General features: G+C 51.2%; 1 protein-coding gene across 2 annotated transcripts in view; it reads right to left on the reverse strand.

Annotated features, from left to right (window-relative positions):
• The window catches only part of RARB (retinoic acid receptor beta), a 172,918-nt gene that overhangs the window by 13,668 nt on the left and 136,408 nt on the right, over positions 1-22,842 (reverse strand). For both annotated transcript variants that reach the window (XM_041734113.1, XM_041734112.1), the window contains exons 4-5: positions 14,177-14,337; positions 1,206-1,382 (exon numbers count right to left, since the gene is read on the reverse strand). In XM_041734113.1, the coding sequence (XP_041590047.1) occupies positions 1,206-1,382; positions 14,177-14,337 (338 nt within the window). The remainder of the gene's footprint in view (positions 1-1,205; positions 1,383-14,176; positions 14,338-22,842) is intronic.

Here is a 22,842-nt window from a genome sequence, read left to right on the forward strand (position 1 = left end):
CCACCCCTCCTAAGATCCAACCAGTGAGCAGAAAGACACATAAACGTCCAAGTGTCCTGCACAACTGCCTCATATGGGGTCCTTTCTCCTCCTGAGGATTATGTGTGTGTGTGTGTTTTAAAGATTTTATTTATTCATGAGAGACAGAGAGATAGAGAGAGACAGAGAGAGAGAGAGGCAGAGACACAGGCAGAGGGAGAAGCAGGCTCTATGCAGGGAGCCTGACGCGGGACTCGATCCCTGGTCTCCAGGATCATGCACTGGACCAAAGGTGGCGCTAAACCGCTGAGCCACTCAGGGATCCCCTGTGTGTGTTTGATTACAGTGAGTAACTATATTTGCTTTGCAGAATTGTTTATACCCAAAGCTAGGAAATATGTCATAAAAAGAAACATCTATGCTTTTAAAGCACCTCAAAAGCTAATTTTACTTTCTCTATTTTCTGATACGTCCCTGGGGGCCAACTTCCCCTCCCAGTTCCTCCAGAGGCCCTTAGCACACCCCTTCCACTCCCCCAAGGCAAGATACATCCCTGTCACCTGTAATGGGGGCTGTTTCTCACCCATGGAAACCAACCCCCTAGCCAGAATTAATCACACCATCCCTGAAGCTCCAAGCAGGGAGAGGGAGGGCAGGCATCTGGCTAGTAGACCCACAGAGGACAAGGTGTGACAGCGTCCTTAACCCCTCTAGAGCCCTAGGAGCCACAGTGTAGGAACAGCAGAGTGAAAAGAGGCAACAGGGATCCATTCTCTTTGCATAGACAGGGACCCTGAATCCTATGGAAGGAAGTGATTTTCCAAGGCCACTGATAGAGGGTAGAAGCAGGGCACTATGTGCCACCTCCCGTCGGTTTAGCTTGGAGAAGCCTGACGGCCTATCACTGACTTACAAGGGTGGCCCATGGAAGGGGCTCTAGGGGAGCAAGGAGGCCTGTGACCAAGACAGCCTGGGTCCGTCCCGAGGCCATGCAGGGAGGTTCCCACAACCAGGTGGAGAAGGTAGGAGGTTCTGCTTATTTCCAGGGGGTCTCTGAACCTTTGGTGGTAGAGCCAAGATTCAGGCAGGGACGATGGGGCTCAGTGTGCAATGGAAGTGGCAGGAGGAGGGGCTGGGTGGACCAAAGCCTCTGGAGTTCTTCAAAGCATTTCAGTCACCTCTTCCCCCCACCCAACCTCTGACTATGAGTTCAGCAGGGCACCTACCAGAATGTCCAGGCAGGCGGCCTTCAGCAGGGTGATTTGGTCCGCGATGGTCAAGCCGGTGAAGCCTGGCAGACGTTTAGCAAACTCCACAATCTTAATAATGCACTTGGTGGCCAGTTCACTGAATTTGTCCCAGAGGCCCAGGTCCAGTCGGACTCGATGGTCAGCACTGGAATTCTAAGTGGGGAGAGAAAACACTGTCAGGAGTAGTTTGTGGAAAGCTCGACAGAAGACAGGAACTCGGCGCATTTCCTCCTGATGTGCTAATAGTTCGGTCTTGACCAGGGAGCTTCCTGTTGGGGTGGCTGAGTGTTTAGCTTGGATTCTTTTAAAAATGCTCAACATCCTATCCCTGAACCACTGGAACATCAAGTAACAGATAAAGGGAGTTTCTCTTTATGTGATTATCCCAGCTAGTGAGCGAAGGAACGATGCAGTAAGGAGTCACCATTTTGGAACACCCACGAATTAGTGGCTCCAGGCCCTGACCAACAGTGGCTGCTAAAATCTTAAAATCGGGTGATGTCATGGAATCACAACCATCACCTACAAAACAGTCAAAGCAGAATGAGAGCGGAGCTCTAGATGGAACTGCTGGAAATCCGGGAGTCAGAGGAACGTGGCAAGCTACACCACGGGGGAGGAACCTGTCACCATGCAGAATGCTGGAGCTTCCACCGAAACAGCGAATCAGGGTCTTCAACAAATACACTGCAAGAGGGTAACACGAGATGGAAGAGAAACCTACAGACTAAAAGCAACTCCACCTAAATGCTCATTAACCAGTATGGATACATCCGTGGCACCCCACACGATGGAATGCCGGCCAGGAGTAACAGCAAAGGGACGGCCAACGTGGGCCACAACGTGGGCGAGCCTCAGACGCACCATGACCACGCCAAGGGATGCCAGACGCCTGCACACAGAACGACTCCACGTACAGGACATTCTGAAAACAGCAAAGCTGGAGGGAGAGAGAGCAGATCGGGGGCATCCAGGGCCAAGGTAGGGACAGAGGCCCGGGAGGGAACTAAAAACAACAACAACAACAACAACAACAACAACAACAAAACCCGAGGAGTCTTACAATTACAACGTGTAAATCTTATGCGAATTCTCATTCAAATAAACTACAGAAACTGACACGTGTGAGAAAAGTGGGAATGTGAGATATTAAGGTGTCTGAGATGCTAATTTTCTGCGATGAAAACACTGCTTCTGTTGACATTGCTTTTGGTGGGAAGTTCCCACCATTGAGAACATTAAACGTATTTCCAGGCCAAATAGCACGTCTGTAATTTACTTCCACACAACAGATGATGGGGAGAGAGTGTGCCGGCGGGAGGGTGCAACAAGGTGGGCGGGGGAGTGATCGCCTGGGCGTCGGCTTCTCTACTCTCTCTGCTCCACGCCGCATTTGCAGTCGTTCACAATAAAGATAAAAGACAAGCCAGAGCCACAGTGAATTCAAACAAAATGACAATAACAGAACATGGACTCTCTAGGCGACCTCAGTGCTGTGAGGGCCACAGGCAAGCTTCTCCGGGCGCCCCTGGTCCCAGCGCTGGGCGGCCTCGGGGACACGCGCAGCACAATGACACGGTCCCACTCGGGGTGGGAGGGTGACACAGCTGCTCCTCTGGGGAGGGCCCGGCCTTCTCTCCCCTCGGTGCCTTTAATCTTGGACCCCACGACCAGCTTCCTGCAGGAGCTTCTGGAAGCCACAGAATAAATCAGGGGGAACCCTTCCTCTGGCACCGCGGTGACCTCAGATTTCTGCCCACCTACTGGCCGGGTTCCTCCATCCATCTGCATACTCCTTCATTCATTCACTTCTTGGCCTGCCTCTCTCATCCCTCCCTTGCTCCACGAACTTTCCTGACCCACTCGCACACACGCACGCACGTGTGCAGCCAGGGGCTGAGTACACACACACACACACACACACACACACACACACACACACGCTTCCAGCCCCAATGAGCTGACAGCCGGGCGGGCCAGGCACCTGCTGCTCCCTGGGACTTGCCACGACAGGCCTCATCCAGGGCCCCGCTCGGGACCTCACCCAAGCCCACTTGGCAAAGAAGGCGCTGGCTATTCTGAGCTCCATCCTGAGACATGGAGCTAACTTGCCCCCAAGGGGCTGGAAGTGGCTCCCACGTCTGCCCGGCCGCCAGGTGACAGGTGTGCCCTCCAGTAAGCAGCGCCTCATTCTCCCCTTTTGTAAAGTGGGCGACGGGCCACCTGCCCTCAAAGGCTGCCAGGAAGATTAAGTGGGACCCCAGGGCACAGAGGGGGCCTGGTGTGTTCCGGGGGTTGGCCAGTATTGCAACCCTTTCCTCGGCACCCGTTCTTGCCCACCGCACCGCCCGAGGGTTCAGACCACAGCCGTGACCGTCTTCTCCACGAGCAGAGGTAGCACGGCCAGCAAGGTCCCCATCCTGGTCCGCACTCCGCCGCCCATCACACTCCTCAGCCTCGCTCTCTTCAGTTAGTCCATAAAGAGGATGCGCACAGTACACACAGGAAATAGGGTACCACTCAGTAGTTGCCAGAACGTACTGATGGTCTCAGCTTTCAGCTGGGGTTAAACTAAAACATACCCAGGAAAGTGCCTTTTGTGGGGTTTTTCTTTTTTTTTTTTCTTTATCCAATCTCCAGAGCAGAATCTCTGGTGTGAATGCAGTCAAATGACTACCTTGTATTGCTTGCCTTTAGTCATCCCCTTGCTCCTCCTTCCCTCCGAGCCCTCGGGGTTTGGGCAGGGCTCTGGGACCCCCTCAAGTATAGAAGGGCACTTGACCGTGGTCTAGCTAATCACAACAGGCCCTCTTCCTGGCTACAGGCATTGGCTCCGAGAGGAGTGGGTGACCGACAGCAGGCCTATGAGGCTCACTTCTGGGACTCGAGTTAGATTAATGGGAAGCAAAGCTGTCAGTGTGGGTGGCCAGGGGTTTTCAGGGGCTACCAGGTGGAGAAGGCCTCTTAAGAAAGAAGCCAACTCAAAGGAAAGCTGTGGTGAGTGATGGAGAGAGAGGAAGAGTGAGTCTGTCCTGAAGGTACTGAAATGCTGGATCCAGCCACACCTGATCCACACCATGACTTTTTGGGAAAAAAAAAAAAAAAAAAAAAACAGACCAAAAGCCATAGTCCTCTCACTGGCCTGCGAGGCCCTCCCGAATCCGACCCCAGATCTGACTCCCTACCTTCCCACTCCCTCCTAGCTCACTCCCGCTCCCGAGCGTCATGGGTCTCTTGCTGTCCCCGAACAAGTGGGCATGCACCCGCCTCTGGGTCTTTGCACTGGCTGTTCCGTCCACCTGGATTCCTGTTCCCCTCGCTACCCACGTGGTGCACGTCCTCATTCCTTCAAGTCTTTGATCAAATGTCATCTCTCTTGAGCCCGCACCAGCCCACTCTGTCGAGAACTACAGGATCCTTCTGCTGGCACTGCAGCTGCTCCCCATCCTGCTCGGTGTCCACGCCACTTACCGCCTACCACACTATCGCTCCCTTATTAACACGGGCCTTCTTGTCTCATTTCCCCCTGCTGCATCCTCAAGGTCTAGAACAGTGCCTGGTACATAGCAAGCAGGGGCCCAATAGACATTCGTTAAATGAACCAATGAGGAACGATGTTGCCCCAAGTCTTGGCTTGTTCCAGACGTCTCAGGACAACTACATCCTGAGGATGAGGCTCCCCACGCTGCAGTCTAGGCCTGCTCAGGAGGCCTCTGCTGCCTCTGGAAGCAAAGCGGAACCACCCAGTGAAAGACAAGGCTCACGGGCCTGGTGTTTAGGCCTCTGACAAATGTCAACAGTTCAGTGAAGGGAACTGTGTATCCCAAATGCCCATCCTTAGTTCCTCACCCCAGTGAAGATCAGCCCAGAGCCAATAAAACTTAGCTTTCATTTTAAATGCTGGGGAGGAGAGCCAGAAAGGAAAGTGGGCCTAAGGGGTGCCCCGGAAGGCCTTCAAAAGGTGGGTGCCACCGTCGCCTCCTGCAGCACCCTCTGCAGGAGCGAGGCACTCATCGTCCAGATTTATTTTATTCCTTCCTCAAGGACCTTGGTGGCATACAGTACACCCAGGGGAACAGAGGATCAAGATGTGCGGCCATTCGGGCTGTAATTAAATTTAATAGGCAGTTTATCCAGTTTGTAGGAAGATGACACGGAAGAGAGGCACACAGAGGCGAGCTTACGGCGGGAAATCATTTGACAATGGAGTATCCATCTGGAAAAAAAGACATTGGCCCGACCCAGCGAGTGTGAACAAAACCTTCATCAGCATCCTATGAGGTTACTTCATCACACCCGGGGCTGCGGGAGAGAAGCCTGTCGTACCTTCTATTAAAAATAATGCACAGCCGTCTTAATGGCATGTAAATCTAACTCACTATTATGCAAACCGAAGGGAAGAGGCAGTTAATAAAACACAAAATAACCCGGTGTTTTATTATACCGGGCGCTCGATTCATAGGCATGAGGTTTAAAATGGCTTATATATTATCTGCCAGCGGCAGCAAATGGAGAGCCCTGCTTGTTTGGGGTGGCAAGGAAGGCGGTTCGGGGAGCAGGGAGGGAAGGGTGGGGTTGGGGAGGCCCTTCTGGAACTGGTGGAGGAGTGGGAGGCCAGCGCGGCTGGGGAGGAGCACAGCCTGTGGGGAGCAGCGGCCCCCCTCAAACCCTGGCTCTCCTCCCGTCCCCTGCTCCTCCTACAGGGTGGGAGCCCCTCCAGGTGGGCACCCCACTCTGCCTTCCCACAGGGCTGCGCGGGCACCCCTGGACACCACGGTGGTCGAGCCGGGCTGCCTGTTGCTCTTGTTCAGCTAAGGGGGAAACGCAGCTCCCCCCAGCAAGGAGCTACGCTGCCCAGGGGGTGCCGGGCGCACCTGCCAGGTGCCTCCTTCCCTGGGCCTGATCTGCCCTCGGCCGCCTGGACAGGCCGATGCCCCTTCCAGGTGCACCGCAGACCATTCCTGTCATCCGCCTTCCGTGTCCCCGTGGCACACGTGTCCCATGCCACAAGCCCCGGGGCCAGGCCCCCTTCGGAGGGCTTCACAACCAGCTCCCTCTAATCCTCACGGCACCTTCCTTCGGGAGGGCTGTTCCTGGCCCATCCAGCTGGGGTGGAGGCTGAGGCCCAGAGATGTGAAGTCACTTGGGCAAGACGCCCAGCTGTTAGGTGGAGGGCACGGGATTCACACAGGGCAGTGCGGCCGCACAGTCCATGCTCCTGACCCCCACGCTGTGCCACCCACCCTCCTGCTCCTCGGTCCAGCTCGGGTTCTGCTTCGTGGCCTGAACTTTCTGTCTTCTAGAACTTGCTATTGCATTTGTGATCTCCCTCCTGGTTGGAATGCTGGATGCTTCCAGAAGGTGGATGAAAGATCCCCAGGGTCATCATGAAGAGAACGTTATGTGCCAGGCCGCATCCCTCTGTGGTCAACAAACACATATCTAGGCACTGTGACAACACGGCCTCAGGAATGTGCCAGCTGGGGTACATCCATCAGCGGGAGGAGGGCAGTGTCGGGGCCCCCGGCACACTTTTAACATTTCCCTTAAGGCCTGCTTCCAACAGGTGGGGACAGCAGGTTGGCAGGCATCCTGCATTACGGGTGGACAGACAGGCATGGAGCAGCCCATGGGTAGAGAGGGCTCTGAGCAACGGGCCATGGGCAACGGGAAGGGAGAGGTAACAAGGGTCTCGGAGGACCTCCCCAAGAGTTTCTGGGAAGTCTGGCTAGAAGCAAACACGATATCCCTGAAGGTAATGTTTTAGGGGTGCTCCTGTACCCCCATCAACCTAAGATTCTGAGACCCACACATGAGACTAAAAGGGACGGCCGCAGCCTATTCATTGCTGGCGATCTCAGAGATTCAGGGACCTTGGTGGAGTGCAGGGGTATAACCTTTGGAATAGATCAGCTGGAGGGTACAGATCAGTGTTCCAGAGGATGTCCAGGAGGGGCTAGATTTTGGGGTGGTCTCAGCTGCTCTGAAAGTCCACTGATGGCTTCTGGAGTTCCAGGGGCACGTCTAAGGATGAACCGAAGCTCTGCTCTGCTGACCTGCCAAAGCCTGTGGCCGGGCACAGAGCACAGAGCACAGGCTCACCCCCTTGGCCCTGCTTCTTCCGTCTGGAAACCTCACCTATCTCCTCAGGCTCTGCATCCAGCCCCTCCTCTGCCAAACTCCTGGCCATGCTCATGCTATTCCCTTGACTGAAAACGTCTTTTCCTTTTTCTACCGCCCAGTAAGATCCAGGGAATGTAGCACAGTACCCAGAGGGCACTTTTCACTAAAAGCCAAAGACAAGACGTGTGATGTATACTGCCAGAGGCTTCTAAAAGCTCACAAACATGTGACAACATTTGCTTTTCAGCCAGGCCTCAGAGAAGAGCTGCAAGCACGGGAGGGTAAGTGTCCGCGCGCTCCGACTTTGCACTCCGTGGGTGCTATGGGTTGAGCTGTGTACCTCTCCTGCCACCGTCGCCACAGAAGACATGTTGAAGTCCTAATCCCCAGTAACTTCAGAGTGTGACCTTACCCAGAAATGGGGTCCTTAACACAAGTTATCAACTGAAAATGAGGTCATTAGGCAGGGCTCATTCTCGTATGACCGGTGCTCCTATAAGGGGACATTTGGAGAGAGACAGAAGCGAATGGAGAGAAGATGGTGTGAAAACACTCACTTCTACAAGCCGAGGAGTGCCAAGAATGGCCCCCAAGAGCAGAAGCTAGAAGAGGCAAGGAAGGATGGTTCCCTCGAGCCAACAGAGCGACCATGGCCCTGACATCTTGGTATTGGGCTTCCGGCTTCCGGACTGGAGAGCAATAAATTGCTGTTGACTGAAGCCGCCCAGTCTGTGGTACTTTGTTACGGCAGCCTTAGCAGACGAATACAGCAGGGATATAGTCTATGCGTGCTGGAAAATGAAAGAATAGTCGACGTGATACAGGCAGGGCAGGTATGTTTACTGACAGGAAACAGGCTCACAAAAGATAAGAACTGGTTCAAGGTCAGCCAACAAGGAGGCCGGTCAAGTGGAGACTAGAACTCATGACACCCCGTTCATCTTCCCCCCAACCAGGTACATCTCTCCTGGGAGGTGACCTTCTGAGTGTCAGGTTCTGATTCTCTGGTTGATCCCAGTGTTAGTTTGCTAGAATGAAAGCCAAGTGCACCGTGGCCAGAACTACTCACAATATCCTTCCTTTTCTAAAGCAGTTGTTTCCTGGAAAGTCTTTTGGAGGTTTAATGATTTTGTTGGTGGTCATTTTTCTGAGTAGATGAAGGGCTCCTTAAATCTCCATAGCTCAACTCCACGAGCCCCTTGGAGGGCAGCTTATGTGCCATCAAGCTCTGCAAGGAGACGAACAGCCCCCACACGGCGTGCCGAGCAGCGGGATGTGGGAGCAGACAGCCCAGGCTGGGGTCACGCTGCCTGGAGACTGCCTCGCTTGCCCACCTACCACTTTCCCTTCCCAGAACCTGTGTGTGTGACCCAGTGTTCCTAACACGATCCAGAGGAGACTGGCCCGTTTGGCACATCCCTCCGCCAGAAACGACACAAGAGGCTGACACAGTTGTTTCACTTAACCTTTCCAGGAACCCCACGAGGTGGGTGTCATGCAAATCCCATTATACAGAGGACGGGGCCAAGGTTCCTAGGATGAGTCCGAGGTCATGCGATCTTAGGTAGCACAGACCAGATTTAACCCTAGGTCTACAAAGTCCAAAAACGCAAACTACATTGTTGCTGGAATGTGACCTCTGGAAGCAGAGTAAATATCCTCAGAACTGGGATGCTGCTTCCTTTGGTTTGCTTCTTCATTCTATTTTGGAGACTCATCTATAAATAGCCACTGGCCTGCTTTCTACTCGCTCCGTGGAATCCCCCTCCAACTCTCCTTGTTTGTGGAGTGGTGATCACTGGTTAGGAACCTTTCCAAAGAGACTAGCTCTGAAGTTTGGGGGTGAGCACCCTGCCCAGGCCTGGGGGTGGAGGGCAGAGGAGTATATATTCCTGCCTCATCACCCACTTCTATGCCCCCTGGGGCTGGGCTATGTGTCCCAAATCTACTGTAATGAGAAAAGAAAAGGGAAGTACTTTTTCAAAGGTCTATAGGTGGATGGTTAGCTGCCTTTTTAATTCCTCTCTGCCCACTTATTCTAAAGGCATCTGACGGGGAGGCCAGGCTAGTGAGGATGGCAGGAAGTTTCCTTGCAGTGGAAGCAACTGCCTGTCTAAAAAAAGCTCTTAAAAAAAAAAAAAAAAAAAAAAAAAAGCTCAACTCAGAGCTAAGAGCTTGCCGAGAATGTGTTATGGCTGCTGTTATTTATTTATATCCCCACCTACTTCCAGAAAGGATTTGAAGTTGCTTACAATAAAAACTGAGCTAGATCTGTATACAGAGTAGAAATAAAGAGAAAAGCCGGATGAGAGACTGTTATCAGAGCAGATGGGATCTCACAAACGGGCAGCGTGCTTCTGGAAGGAGGTTGGCTGTCCTGTAGTTAAGGCTCACCCTCTGGAGAAGGGAGGCTGTATTTCCATTTTCCTTGATGGATGAAAACAGGTGCAGAAAGGGGCACCTGGGTGGCTCAGTCGGTTAAGTGTCCAACTCTTGGTTTTGGCTCAGGTCATGATCCCATGGGTGGTGAGACAGAGCCCCACGTTGGGCTCTGTGCTCAGCAGGGAGCCTGCTGGAGAGTCTCTCAGTCTGCCCCTCCCCCACTCACATGTGCTGGCTCGCTCTCTCTAAAATAAATCAATCTAAAAAACTAGGGGCAGAAATCCCCACAAAGTGCTTAGGATGGTGGACCCCAACTAGGGATGGATGGTGTCTCACCCAAAGAGGGGTGGGTGGGAAGGGGCCTGGAGGCCCTCAGGAACTACCCCCCCACCCGCCACCCCCTGCCACCTTGGGCCAAAAGCAGACTAGGATTTGAATGCAAGCAGCTTCCTGGGAATGAGTCCCAGGAAGCACCAGAGGAGGGCCGGGGAGGGGAGGCAGCCAGTAAAGACCATCCCTGTGGGCACCTGGGCTCCTCTTGCTGGGGACCCCTAAGAAATGGTTTAGAGAACCTAAGAGGTATCTTTCCCAGGGGCAAGGGAGCTGGGGCATTCACCCATCAGCTTCTTTTTGTTCTTGGGTGGGGGATCCCCCAGCAGTGTCAGTGCCCCACATGTGAGCCAAGTGGCTCTAGCAGCCCTCGAGAGCCCTCCCGCAGGTCCCTGGGACTTGCAGTGTGAGCCTGGGGACAGGGCCCTGCCAGCCCCTGTTGCATTCTCTGGGAAGGCTGGGCAGGTACCCCACAGCCTGGAGACATGTGGAATCAGACCTGTGGTATAATGGGAACCCAAAAGAGACCCTGGTGAGCCTGGCCAGAATCCCTGGCTGCCTTTTGGGGTGGGAGGGACCAGGGGGAGGTCCATCCTGAAAGACCATTTGGTCTCAGGCCCTGTAGGGAGCCGGGCCACAGCAGGGCGTGCGTTCTGGGCAGAGGCGATGCTATGCCTTGTGTTTGCCCAGCCCTCCCCTGGAGTACAGCGGACACCATCCAGTTACCAGGTGAGTCGGGGCCTGGTGGACTGTCTAGGCCACACTAAGAAAGCCCCGTCTGGGGAAGAGAGGAGGAGACCCCTGAGACCATAGCAAATGATCCTAAGGATTGTCATAAAATGTGTCTCATCTGATCTGGCTCCGAAATTTCCACTTGTAGGAAGTCCTCCCTGCTTTGTTCCCTTTTACTCTTTTCGGGAGCTAACAGTTTGATTTATTCCTGGATAACAGCCACTCCCTCCTAACTAGATGCCCAAAGGCCCCTGCTTCCATCCTGCTTCGTCAACCACCCCCTTGATGTCTCCAGTGTATGGTGTGGCTACAAGGGCTGTCCCTGGACTCAGGCTGTTCACGTTCAAGTCCCAATTATTTGCTATGAGACATGGGGCACATTATTTGGCCTTTCCACACACCAGCTTACTCATCTGTAACATGGAAGCAACAACACCTGCTTTATAACGTCCCAGAAGGAGGCAAAGAATGAATATTCACAGTACTTAGCACGGTCCCTGGCACAGAGTAAATGCTCAGTAACTACTAGCTGTAATAATGATGGTGATAACGATAAGACTCCTGAGTGAAGACTTCCTCTTTCTCTCCATTATTTACAGACTAAAGTACAAATTCCTCAGTCAGTGTTCAAGACTCTGCAAGGCTTTCTTTCATTCTTTCTGATTTATTTATTTACTTATTTTAGAGAGAGTGAGCACAGGATGAGGGGCAGTGAGAGACAAGGAATTTCAATCAGACCCCCACCCACCTCCACTCATGTTTTGAGCAGAGAGCCTGATGTGGGGCTCGATCTCATGGCCTTGAGGTCGTGACATGAGCCGAAATCAAGTCAGACACGTAAACCGACTGAGCCTCCCAGGCACACTTGCAAAGCTATTTCTTACTTCCCACTCACTCCCAACACAGTCCCACTAATCCACTCACCTCCTTCTGTCTGTCCCCCTGAGCCCATCCTCAGTTGACTTCCTGATTTTCCTAGGTCAGGGTGCACGCACTTTGATCCTTAGCCCAAAACAGTGCCTGCAGCAGTCGGCAATTGTTAATATTTCTAAAAGGAATAAATGATATGCTCCTCGGCACTGGTTATTAATCATCTTACTTCTCTGTGGCATCAGATGCACCCAGCATGGGACCAGCTCCCCGGACTATCAGTTCGTATCCAGTGGGTGGATGTGGGGTAGATGGTGCTCTTGCCACATCACTGTTGTATAGGTATTTCCCATCACAGAAGCTTCTCATGAATTGTTGAATTTTTCTGACCATTTTATATCCTCCCCATTCGACAGATGGGAAAAATGAGGCTGAGAGAAGTTAATAACTTGCACACAGTCACTCGGCTGACTGGTGTTAGCTAAGCAGGATTTAAGCTTCTAGCGCTCTTGCTCTTGATAAAAAGCATTACCCTCCACCACCTCTTGGCTCATGGGCCTGCCTTACCTCCTGGGTTAAAACAAAGCTCCCTTATGGCGTCCAGCCTTGCCTGCTCTGTGTCTCTCTGGGCTAGGATATGCTCCCCAAGCTCAGTGGGGGCCTCCACTGAATCAAGCCTTTCCCGTAGCCTGGGAGGGTAGGTCACCAGCTTTCCACATTGGTGGGTGAAGCACACCCATGTCTCTCCTTCTCCTTGACACCAAGGGCCTGGCTGGGCCCAGCAGGTCATCCTGGGTCTGGCTACTAAGTAGGCTTCACGGCGTCTGCTGTTTAGAGTGTGGTCTGCAGCCCAGCCGCAGCAGCATCACCTAGAAGCTTGTTAGAAATGCTCCCCCTCCCACCCCGGCCCCCAGCACCGCCAAACCTGCGGAGTCAGAACCCACATCTCAATATGATTGCCAGATGCTTCAGAAGTGAGCACACGGAGGTTTGGAGAGCGCTGCTCTAGGACGGTCTTCTGCTTTCTGAGCTGGTCTTCAGCTTGGCACGATCTAACTCCCGTGCTACCCACCGCGCAGCCTCAGCACCCCAGCAGCCTTGGGCTTAGCTGGGATGCCGCCCCAGCAGGTTCTAGTACAAATTTGCACAGCAAACCCCCTGGGCCCGCTCCTGCTTACCATTCCCATTGTACAGAAAGAGCTGAGGCAACAACACCCGAATGCAAGACGGCGGGCTCCCTCGGAGCAGCTTCCCAGCCCGGCGCTCACTGTCCTCCTTTCAGCACCAACACTTCAATTCTGGATCGTCAGGAGCTTTCCTCCTGTTCTTTTTCTAGTACGCCAGTCACCAAGCCAGCAAATATGATAATTTGGATTTTTTTTAAAAAATATTTTATTTATTTATTCATGACAGACACACACACACACACACACACACACACACACACACACACGGGAGGGGGTGGAGAGAGAGAGAGAGAGAGAGACAGACAGACAGACACAGGCAGAGGGAGAAGCAGGCTCCCTGCAGGGAGCCAGATGTGGGACTCATCCCAGGACCCCAGGATCACACCCTGAGCTGAAGGTGGCGCTCAACCGCTGGGCCACCGGGGCTGCCCATTTTGGATTATTTTAAAAGAACATTTATCAGCCTTTTAAGCAAGCAACATAAGCTACTTAGGGAGGCCAGAATAGCATTCTAGTTATATTCATTCATTCATTCATTCATTCAACAAATTCTTATTGACTGCCTACCATGTGCCACACACTGCGAATTGATGTCAGCAAACATAATACCCGCAAAAACCAGTATAAAAGACTGAAGTACCTTATGCGTCTCCAGCGACATATTTCAGACCAGTCATCATATGCCACCTGCCCTTGATCCCACATCCTCTCCCGCCTAGCTTCTTTATTTCGACCTGCAGTGAGAGCTATTTCTAATGGAGCTCTGGGAAGCACAGCAGGACCTCCACCTCCCCAGGGAGGAGTCACATCTGTGCTTTTTCCAGCCCTGGCTCAGGGCGTCCTCTCTCCAGCCGGACCTGGGGCCAGGTTGGACCTTACAGCTGGATGGGTATTTTTAAAACACTGCCTCGTGTCCCCTCTAGGTCCCCACTGGGCTCCGTACAGAGGTCTGTCATGACTCCTATAACAACTTATTGGCTTCACGTGTCTCCTTTGCCAGACTGCACGTCCCTGCGAGCAGAAACCTTATCTTACTCACCCCTGTCACTGGCACCCTGCACGCGGCCTGGCACATAATGAGCGCTCATACTCAGTTTGTGGTTCTGGAGTGAATGCACGCGTGCATGACTGGATCGGAGGCAACACCCATCTGACTGTCCAAAGATGGCCACATGGAGGGAGGTGGCCACCATGTAGCCCCACTCAGATGTCCTGGGCCACGTCTGGGTGGATGCCCCCTCCGGGTCTGAGGCCAGGGGACAGGGAAGAAGGGAGGGGGCATGAACGCAAGGGCCTGCAGCCTGGGGTGGCAGCGTTTCTTACCGTGGTGTATTTGCCCAGCTGGCAGAGTGAGGGGAAGGTTTCCTGGTGGGCTTTGCGGATCTTCTCTGTGAGATCGTCCAGCTCAGCTGTCATTTCATAGCTTTCCGTGCATTCCTGCTTCGAAGGCTCCTTCTTCTTCTTGTTCCTATCATTCCTGACAGCTGGAAATGAGAGAGAAGGCAAGTCAGTGGTCACTAATGGCCGGGCCTGCGCTGCCTGAGCTGGAAGTTTCCATTTCCTGATGCTGCCTGGACTCACTTGACACTAGGAACAGGAACAGTGGGAAAAGTTGCCATGAACACATCTCCCAAGAAGAGAGGTTTGGTGGCCAGAGGACCCCGGCAGAGAGGGCAGTTTGTCCTTCTGTGTGTATACCTGCCAACCCATTCTTCAAGAGAGGTTAGGCTCACCCAGAAGGCTGAGAGCCTCTGTTTGAGTGGAATGGTCCTCGAAGAGACGATTTTTCCAAGCATGTTCTCCCTGGTTCTAGAGGGGCTCACGAGGCATTACAAGGGAACCACTTGGGCCTGGGAGACATGTCACTGAACAAAACCTTTGTTGCATCATTAATTCATGATTCCTGGCTAAGCCTTCTGGGTTTTGTTGTTATTGTTGTTATTTAGTTTTCTGAATTAACTAACACTTTTGAAGAGATTCATCTTAAAGGTGATGGGATGATAATTTTTGTTCCTTCATGCTTTTTCTGCTTCCTAGACTTTTGGTACTAAACATGTACCAAATGATTAGTATTTATTTTTATTTATACATATATACATATATACATATATCTGTATTTAGATTTATTATTATTTATACAGATTACTTATATACATTATATATAATATACAAATGAAAAATTATTTGTTATAAAAAGTTATTTTAAGATAATAATTATGCATTAGGAGCTTTTGGCCTGAAAAGCTATTTGTCCACTCAATATTCACTTATTCATCTGTAGTTGCTCGACTCCACATCTCATCTGGCCCACCAGCCCCTTGGCGGGTGTGTGTATTTGCCTCGGCACCTTCCCAGCTGCGGCTACTGCCAGGGAGAGTCGGGACCCAGACCCTGGGGCTGTGGAAGCCCATGCCTCCCCTCACGGTGCAGAGCTCTCAGATGACTTCAAACTGAGTGTAACGCAAAGCTCTGGCCTCTGGTGAGGATCTCCTGGGGAGGGAAACTGAAACCCAGAGGCCAACAGGTAAAACTAGACCACACCAATCCCCTCCGGGCAGTCCACATTCCCTGGGGACCCAGGGGTTGCCAGGCTGGACACCACCTGGCCGTGTATGCCACCACCATGACCTGAGAATCTGTGTTGCAAAATGACCCAGGTCATAATCCGATCTGCCCTAAGAGGATTTGGCCTGCATTGCCTCCCTGAGAGCACCCAGGGTGATCTGAGAACTAGCAGTTCCCTGGGTCTACACCGCGAGGATCCCAAGGCCCCGCACGGGGCAGGAGCTGAGGGCAAAGTAAAAGGCAGGCCCGGGGAGGGCAGTAAGGTGAAAGGAAACAGCTGGGAATGGGGAGGGAGGGAATGAATGGTACCGGACACTCCCAGTGTCTGTATAAGTCCCGGACTCCTGGCTAGGAGGGAAGGCAGTCCAGGAGAATATGCACATTTCTTGAATATCTTCAGCGCTGTACTGGGAACTGTGTCCACAGTATCTCCCTTAATCCCCTTATCGCGTAGGCAGTTTTAAACTCATTTTACAGATGAACAAACTGAGCATCAGATAGACCAAAGAATGTTTACACAGTTGCCAAATTCTTTCTTCACTTGGACTCACTTATTCCTAAGGGAGTGGACCTGTTGGAGAAGAAAACAATACCTCTCCAGTTGGTTCTCTTCCCCCAGGACTCTGAAACAACACTGTTCTTTGGCTCAGAACATTTCCAGATCGAAGGTGAGTGGGTAAAGACCGCGCGAAGTTACTCAGCCTCAAGTGTATTCCTTTCCAGTGCAGCCTGGCCAAGTGCCCAGACCACTCCTAGCAGGTGCGGGACGCCGGGTGAGGGCAGCATGTGGTTTAAAGCAGTGAGAAAGCAAAGAATATAGTCAGCAGGAGAGGCTGATGGGAGAGGAGGAGGGTAGTGCATGGCGGCAGGGATGCCCTGGGGGCTCTCCAAGAGGGCAGAGCCCGGGCCCAGGAGGGGAGGCGGTGGCCAGAAGCCTTGGTGAGAACAGCACTGGCTTGCGGTGTATGTTAGCAGCCCTCTCCTTCCCTGGCTTCTGTTCCTGACCCTTTTTGTTAGTTAACACAAGAATCATCTCGAAGCAGTCGGGGTCCTTCTAAAACAGAGCCCTGAGGGAAGCAGTCTGGCAGTCCCTTGGAAAGGTAAACACAGACTTACCATATGACCCAGCAGTCCTAAGCCTGGGTCCACCCAAGAGAACAGAAAATAGATGTTCATGCAGAACCTGCACACAAATGTTCACAGTGGCATGATTCAGAATAGCCCCAAAGTGGAAACAGCCCACATGCCCATCAACTGATGAACGGACACCCAAATGTGGCAGTGCCACACAATGGAACACTATGGGCCATAAAGGAAGGACTGACACATATTACAACATGGATGAACCCCAAAAACATCATGCTCCGTGCAAGAGGCCGGTCGCCACAGGCCACTTATCATATGATTCCATCTGTGAGATGTTCAGAGAAAGCAAATTCATAGACACAAGACAGATTACTGGTTTCCAAGGGCTGGGGTGTGTGGAAGATAGGGAGTGACTGCTGACCGGCATGGGGTTTCTTTTTAGGGAGATGAAAATGTTCTGGAATTAGGTAGCAGTAATGGCTGTCCAACCTTCTGAACATACTACAAACCACTGAACTGAACACTTAAAAATTACGAATGTTATGCTATATGAGTCATACCTTAAAACCAGAATAACAAAACCCCGACCCCTGAGGGAGGCCACAAGTCACTGAACACTAGGAGCTGCTCTGACTGGAGGCAGAAGCCAACATGGCAGCTTGGACCACTTAACACAGCAGCGATACACCTTATAGATTGCTTAGCAAGGGCCAGCCATCACCATAAGCAACATAGAATTCTAGTTCCCTGAATTCCACAGTGAACTGGATGAGGTAGACATTAAAATTCCACTTCTATACTCTCCAAGCTTGAGGCCCAAGATCACCATGTTTGAAAGTAGTCAAGCCAAGATTTCAGTGGGATATACAGAATGGCAGAGGGAGGACCCGCACACACGCGCGCGCATGCACACACACAATTACCCATAGTCCCATCCCCAGGTATGTCTGGAGGACTTGTGTCCACGCTTGCCAGCATTCTGCTTCTCCGTCCACCATCCACTCACAGCCCCCTGGAAAATCACCTGGGAAACTCATGTGAGGCAACACAGCCCCCCAAGAGGTTACCTGCAATGTGCGAGGGGCACTCTGTGAGCTGCCACCACTGAGCATCCACGCCAAGCCAGATAGGGATAGATGAGGTCAGGTGGGAAGGTGACCCTGGAGAACTGCACCAGGGCACCCAGAGGGGGAACTCGGTTGGATCGTGCAGAGAGCACCCACCATTTGCAAAAATAACAGCTGTGAAGCCAGAGCTCCATCTTCTGTGCTTTGAGGCCCAAACTCTGAGCACGCTTTACCAGCTGACTGGTTGCCGGGGGACCCGTGCATGACCGCAGGCTCCCTTCCAGATAGATCCTGACCTCCCAAGGCAGAGTGCCTCTCCTACTGTCGCCATGATCAGAGGATTCCTGAGTCTTTTGGGAACTCCTCAGCAATGGCAATATGCAATGACCCCTCTGGTGATAATGCCCCAATTATGTAAAGGGCCAGAAGTTGATGGCTGAGTCCTCTAAACACATGGCTTCAGCAACTGCCTTGCTCAATGGTTTTAAACTGCCGTGGATTGCAGACAGGGTATCTGGGCGAGGCACGGGACACCATGAGCTTGCCTGCATGTAGGGAACCAGTGTGGGGCAGGGCGTGACACAGGTGCTGCAAGGGGACCAGGGACCCGGTGCAAACACTGGCTTCACCACCCTTTCAGGGGATCCGGCCCCTCTCAGAGCCTCTCCGAAAGCAGCAACATGCTCCCAGAGACATGTGGACACCCTGCTAGGTGGGAAACAGTGAGTCTATTGTAAAGGCTTATGCAGGCTGGTCATACAGGAGGAAGAATTTCAGGCCCTTCCATGTGGAAATGGTAGATCTGAACATGAGGATCTGTGGGCTTTATCATGAGGTTCATGGCTGCAAGTGGCAGTGATGCTTCAGAAGAGCTGCCTGGTAGCGGCCCCAAATGAGCAGATGGACTCATTTGTTCCTTCATTTTCTGTCCATTCATTCATTCGGATATTTTTTGAGCATCTAGTATGTACCATCTGCTGCAGGGATGAAACAACGGGTGAGCCACACAGATGGTTCCTGCTGCCATGGAACTCACTTATGGTGAGAGACAGACATTAATCATACAATAGCAACAGTAACAATAATAATATTGGCATCGCTGTTATGACATGTACTGTGACTCACACTGGCGCATTATCATAATACCGGAAATTCATTACGGCTACCGCAGCAGCAATGGGCACCGACAGAAGCCTTCTATCACATTAGACCATTCAACAACCTGAGAGGGAAGTATTGTTATTATGCCTGTTTCACAGATGAGAAAATTGAGGTGCAGAAAGCTAAGTAGCCTGCCCAAGGCCGTGCATCCTGTCAATGACATAGTTGGAATCTGAATTCAAAAGACCTGGCACCAGGTCCCTCACTCTGAACCACTGTGCTCTGTCCTGTCACATATATTCACGATCCTGCTGCATGGTGAGTGCCGTGAAGGATGCTGTGTATGTATTACCGGCGTGTGCATGTAGGGGCAGGGGGTCAGATCCAGGATGGGAAGGCTGAGGCTGGGGAAGGGGGAAAGTGAGCTGAGAGGAGGGATGGGAAGGTGGGTGGGGAGCCTGGGGAGTCTGGGTTGTCTAACTCATGCTTGGCCCCAAAGGCTGCCTGTGATGTCGGCGGCTGGCCTCTTCTTCCAGCCCAATGGAAGTGATGCTGGCTGGCATGAGCACCAATATACCTGTGACGGATCAGGGTGTTGACAAGTTGCTCTCAGGCACAGTGCAACCCTGGGAAGGCTTGGGCAATGAGATGTGGAGGGTGGGGGGCATATACTGTTACCTCTGCATCAGAGCACCTATCACCAAGTGGAGGCCAATTACTGTTCCAAACAGCTCTCCTCTCCCAGTCTGAATAGGCAAGGGTCCTATTTAGTCTGTGTTTCCCCGGGGCCTAATACAGTGTTTGGCCCACAGGGGGGTACAAAAACTGTTTTGTGAAGAATGAAGTGAACATGTGCCAAAGTATGGAGTTTGGTCAGCCGCCAGGGCCTCTCTGCGTAACATGGAGCTCACCTGAGCCTCTTTCTTCCAGACATTAAAGTTCTTATCACCACCTCAAGACCTGCAGGGGATTCAGGAACCACTCTCTACTCCTGCGGCACGAGCCGGCAGGCTGATAAAGCAGGTGAGGCATCCAAAGGGTCATGAGCATGATTTACACACCTGGGAGAACCGGGCCTGATGTCTGCAAAGCGCCTCTTGGACGCAAGGTGCTCCATAAAATATCAAGTATTCTCCTTGTGAGGGCCAAGTGCCACAAATCAGATTTGGTGGCATAAAAGTAACATATTTATGATCCACTATCATATTGCAAATGAAATGAATGTAATAAAAGTGTCACTTATACAAATACCTCTGATGTACGGATCTCGACCTATGAATATGAAAACAGACACCCAAGCACTTTTATTTGAATGTCTAATCATGGAAATAAATGAAGTCATGTTCATTTTAATGTGTGCACTTGTGCATGTATCTAGAATATTGATTTCCACGCACACAATAAAAATGTAATGCAGGAAACATGCAAAAGATGTGGATTTCACTTGGATTCAGGAAGAGATGAAAACAATGCTTCACTAAAAATTCCCTGACATCAAAGAAAGAAGGAAAAAAAGAAAGAGAAAAAGGGAAATACAATTGACAGTTTTGTCCATAAAGTTCTCTATATTCAGTTTAGCAAAGGAAGCATAACGGTCTATTTATTCTTGCTTGAATATTAAAGTCTGGAATTCGTTCATCTTGACTCTTCATCTTGCTAACTACAGGAATAATGGGTCACAGTTGGTGATTTGAGTTATCTGGTCGCCCTGCGTGGGGGAGAGCCTGTAACTAACACACCAATACAATTAAAGGAAAACCACCAAAACCAGAGTTTAATCTTAGTATGAAGAAGATTTTCTGAACTAATTATGGAAATGAACTGGAAATGAATGGACCCAAAGGCAGGCAGATCTATGAGTAACAGAGATACGTTTTTCCCATAATTTCAGGACTTGGGGGTTGGTGCTCAAGAGCAGAGCAGGTCCCACAGTAAAGCTGGGTGGAGTCGGGGTGAGCCAATCTTGCCTCGAGATCAGAATCACCTCAAAGGTACAGACTGTGCCTGCACCCAGAATAGAATTCCATGGAAGCCTAGCAGAAGTTTGAATGAAATGTACTGAGAGGGCAGCCCCAGTGGTGCAGCGGTTTGCACCGCCTTTGGCCCAGGGCCTGATCCTGGAGACCAGGGATCGAGTCCCGTGTCGGGCTCCCTGCATGGAGCCTGCTTCTCCCTCTGCCTGTGTCTCTGCCTGTCTCTCTCTCTTTTTGGCATGAATAAATAAAATCTTAAACAAAAAAGAAAGAAAGAAAGAAATGTACGGAGAAAGGAGGTTAGTGAAGGAGGCTGCGGCTCAGGTTCCCGGCCTCGCCCGAGAGCACGGCTCGCTGAGCACCGCGGTGACTGGACGCCTCTGGCCTGCCAGGCAGCGGCGCTGGGGCTAAGGACTTGCCAGGGCGATGTGACCCCTCCCCGCTGGTGCAGAGTGTAAAGGATGGCCTAGCTTTCATGGGGCCAGTAACAGAGCAGGGAGCATACTTAGAATTTTTACGGAATATTAAATATTCAAGTCATGGGGGAAATCGTCTGGACATAGCATTCTGAGAGTTTAACAAGGATCTACCAGCCTGGCTCAGCTGCTTAGAGTTATTCAAAGCACTTACAGAAAATCCCTGAAATATCAGAACGCACCAATGCCAAATACCTCCTTCTAGTCAAAGTGGTATATTATACTAATAAAACTTTGAAAACAGTTTTATTTTTTTTAATATTTTTTTAAATTTTTATTTATTCATGATAGTCACAGAGAGAGAGAGAGAGAGGGGCATAGACACAGGCAGAGGGAGAAGCAGGCTCCATGCACCGGGAGCCCGATGTGGGATTCGATCCCGGGTCTCCAGGATCGTGCCCTGGGCCAAAGGCAGGCGCCAAACCGCTGCGCCACCCAGGGATCCTGAAAACAGTTTTAAACCCATTTCCCCCCTCACTGGTTGCTTTTAGGTCTGAAGATTGTGCCTCCTTTCAAGTGGTGAGCCTTCCCCTTTTATTTCCCAAATATGTTCTCCTTCCTCTGTCCGGCCTGCTGTGGCCAGCCCTGCCACGGCCACTTACTTTTCTGGGCAGGCCCCACGTGGTGGCTGTCCTTGCAAGGCAAGAGATACGGAGTTTAGAGGCTATTACTGGTGACAGATCCTTTCCTTTGGACAAGAGTCTTGTGTGAACTATAGGACATATCCTAAGTTCAACTCCAGAGATGAGACACAATAAAAAATTCCTGCATGATGTTTAAAAACAGGAACTTTGACAATGAGCAGCTGAGAAAGTGCATAGTGCCTCTGAGATGCCCTCTTTCAGAATCAGCGCAGCTTCTCTGCACGTTCCCTCTGGCAGCAATGGGCTACTGTCGGTGATGGCATTCCCTAAGTCCTGTCCATGGGAGGAGGATATGTCCTTGGCTTTGTATTTATGGCAGTTATCCCACATGACTGAGGCTGAGATGAACGTCTTAGAAAAAGGAGAGTTTGGCATCTATTCCCATAAGCCACACTGTGGGCAGCGAGGTCTTTGTTATGTCAATCTGAAGTTCACCATATTCAAGTTTGTTGAAGTTCAACGTGCCCTCATGTATCTGAAAGACTGTTTGGTTGTGTTTTTTTTTTAATAAACTTTGTAAAAATGCAGCCAATCTCAGATTCGGGAATCTATCATTTTCAAGTAAGGATCCACATATGTAGGGTAAATGATTGAGCAGAGATCCAGGCACAAGGACAGCCTTTCAAAGCAGTATCTGCCTGGGGGGTGGGAAATGACAAAACGAAATTTCCCAGCAGCAGACTGTTCCAGATAAACATGTATCCTGCTCTGTGTCATGTATATTCTTCATGGCAAGTTACAGGCTTTCAAGCATTAAACAAGAATCTTTATCATGGTAAATTCCAATGGTCAGAATTTTCATTGCTACTGTTCTCTAAACCCAATTAATTTTCAAAAAATGAATTGCAGTTCTCCTTGACATTCTTATATTTTCCCCTCTTAAATTTTTTTTTTAAAAGATTTTATCCATTTATTCATGAGAGACATGGAGAAAGAGGCAGAGACATACGCTGAGGGAGAAGCAGGCTCCATGCAGGAAGCCCAATGCGGAACTCGATCCTGGCACTCCAGGATCACGTCCTGAGCCAAAGGCAGAGGCTCAACCACTGAGCTACCCAGGTGTCCCAAAATGTTTTT

This window comes from Vulpes lagopus, chromosome 19 (assembly GCF_018345385.1).
Source record: "Vulpes lagopus strain Blue_001 chromosome 19, ASM1834538v1, whole genome shotgun sequence".
NCBI classification, from domain to species: domain Eukaryota; kingdom Metazoa; phylum Chordata; class Mammalia; order Carnivora; family Canidae; genus Vulpes; species Vulpes lagopus.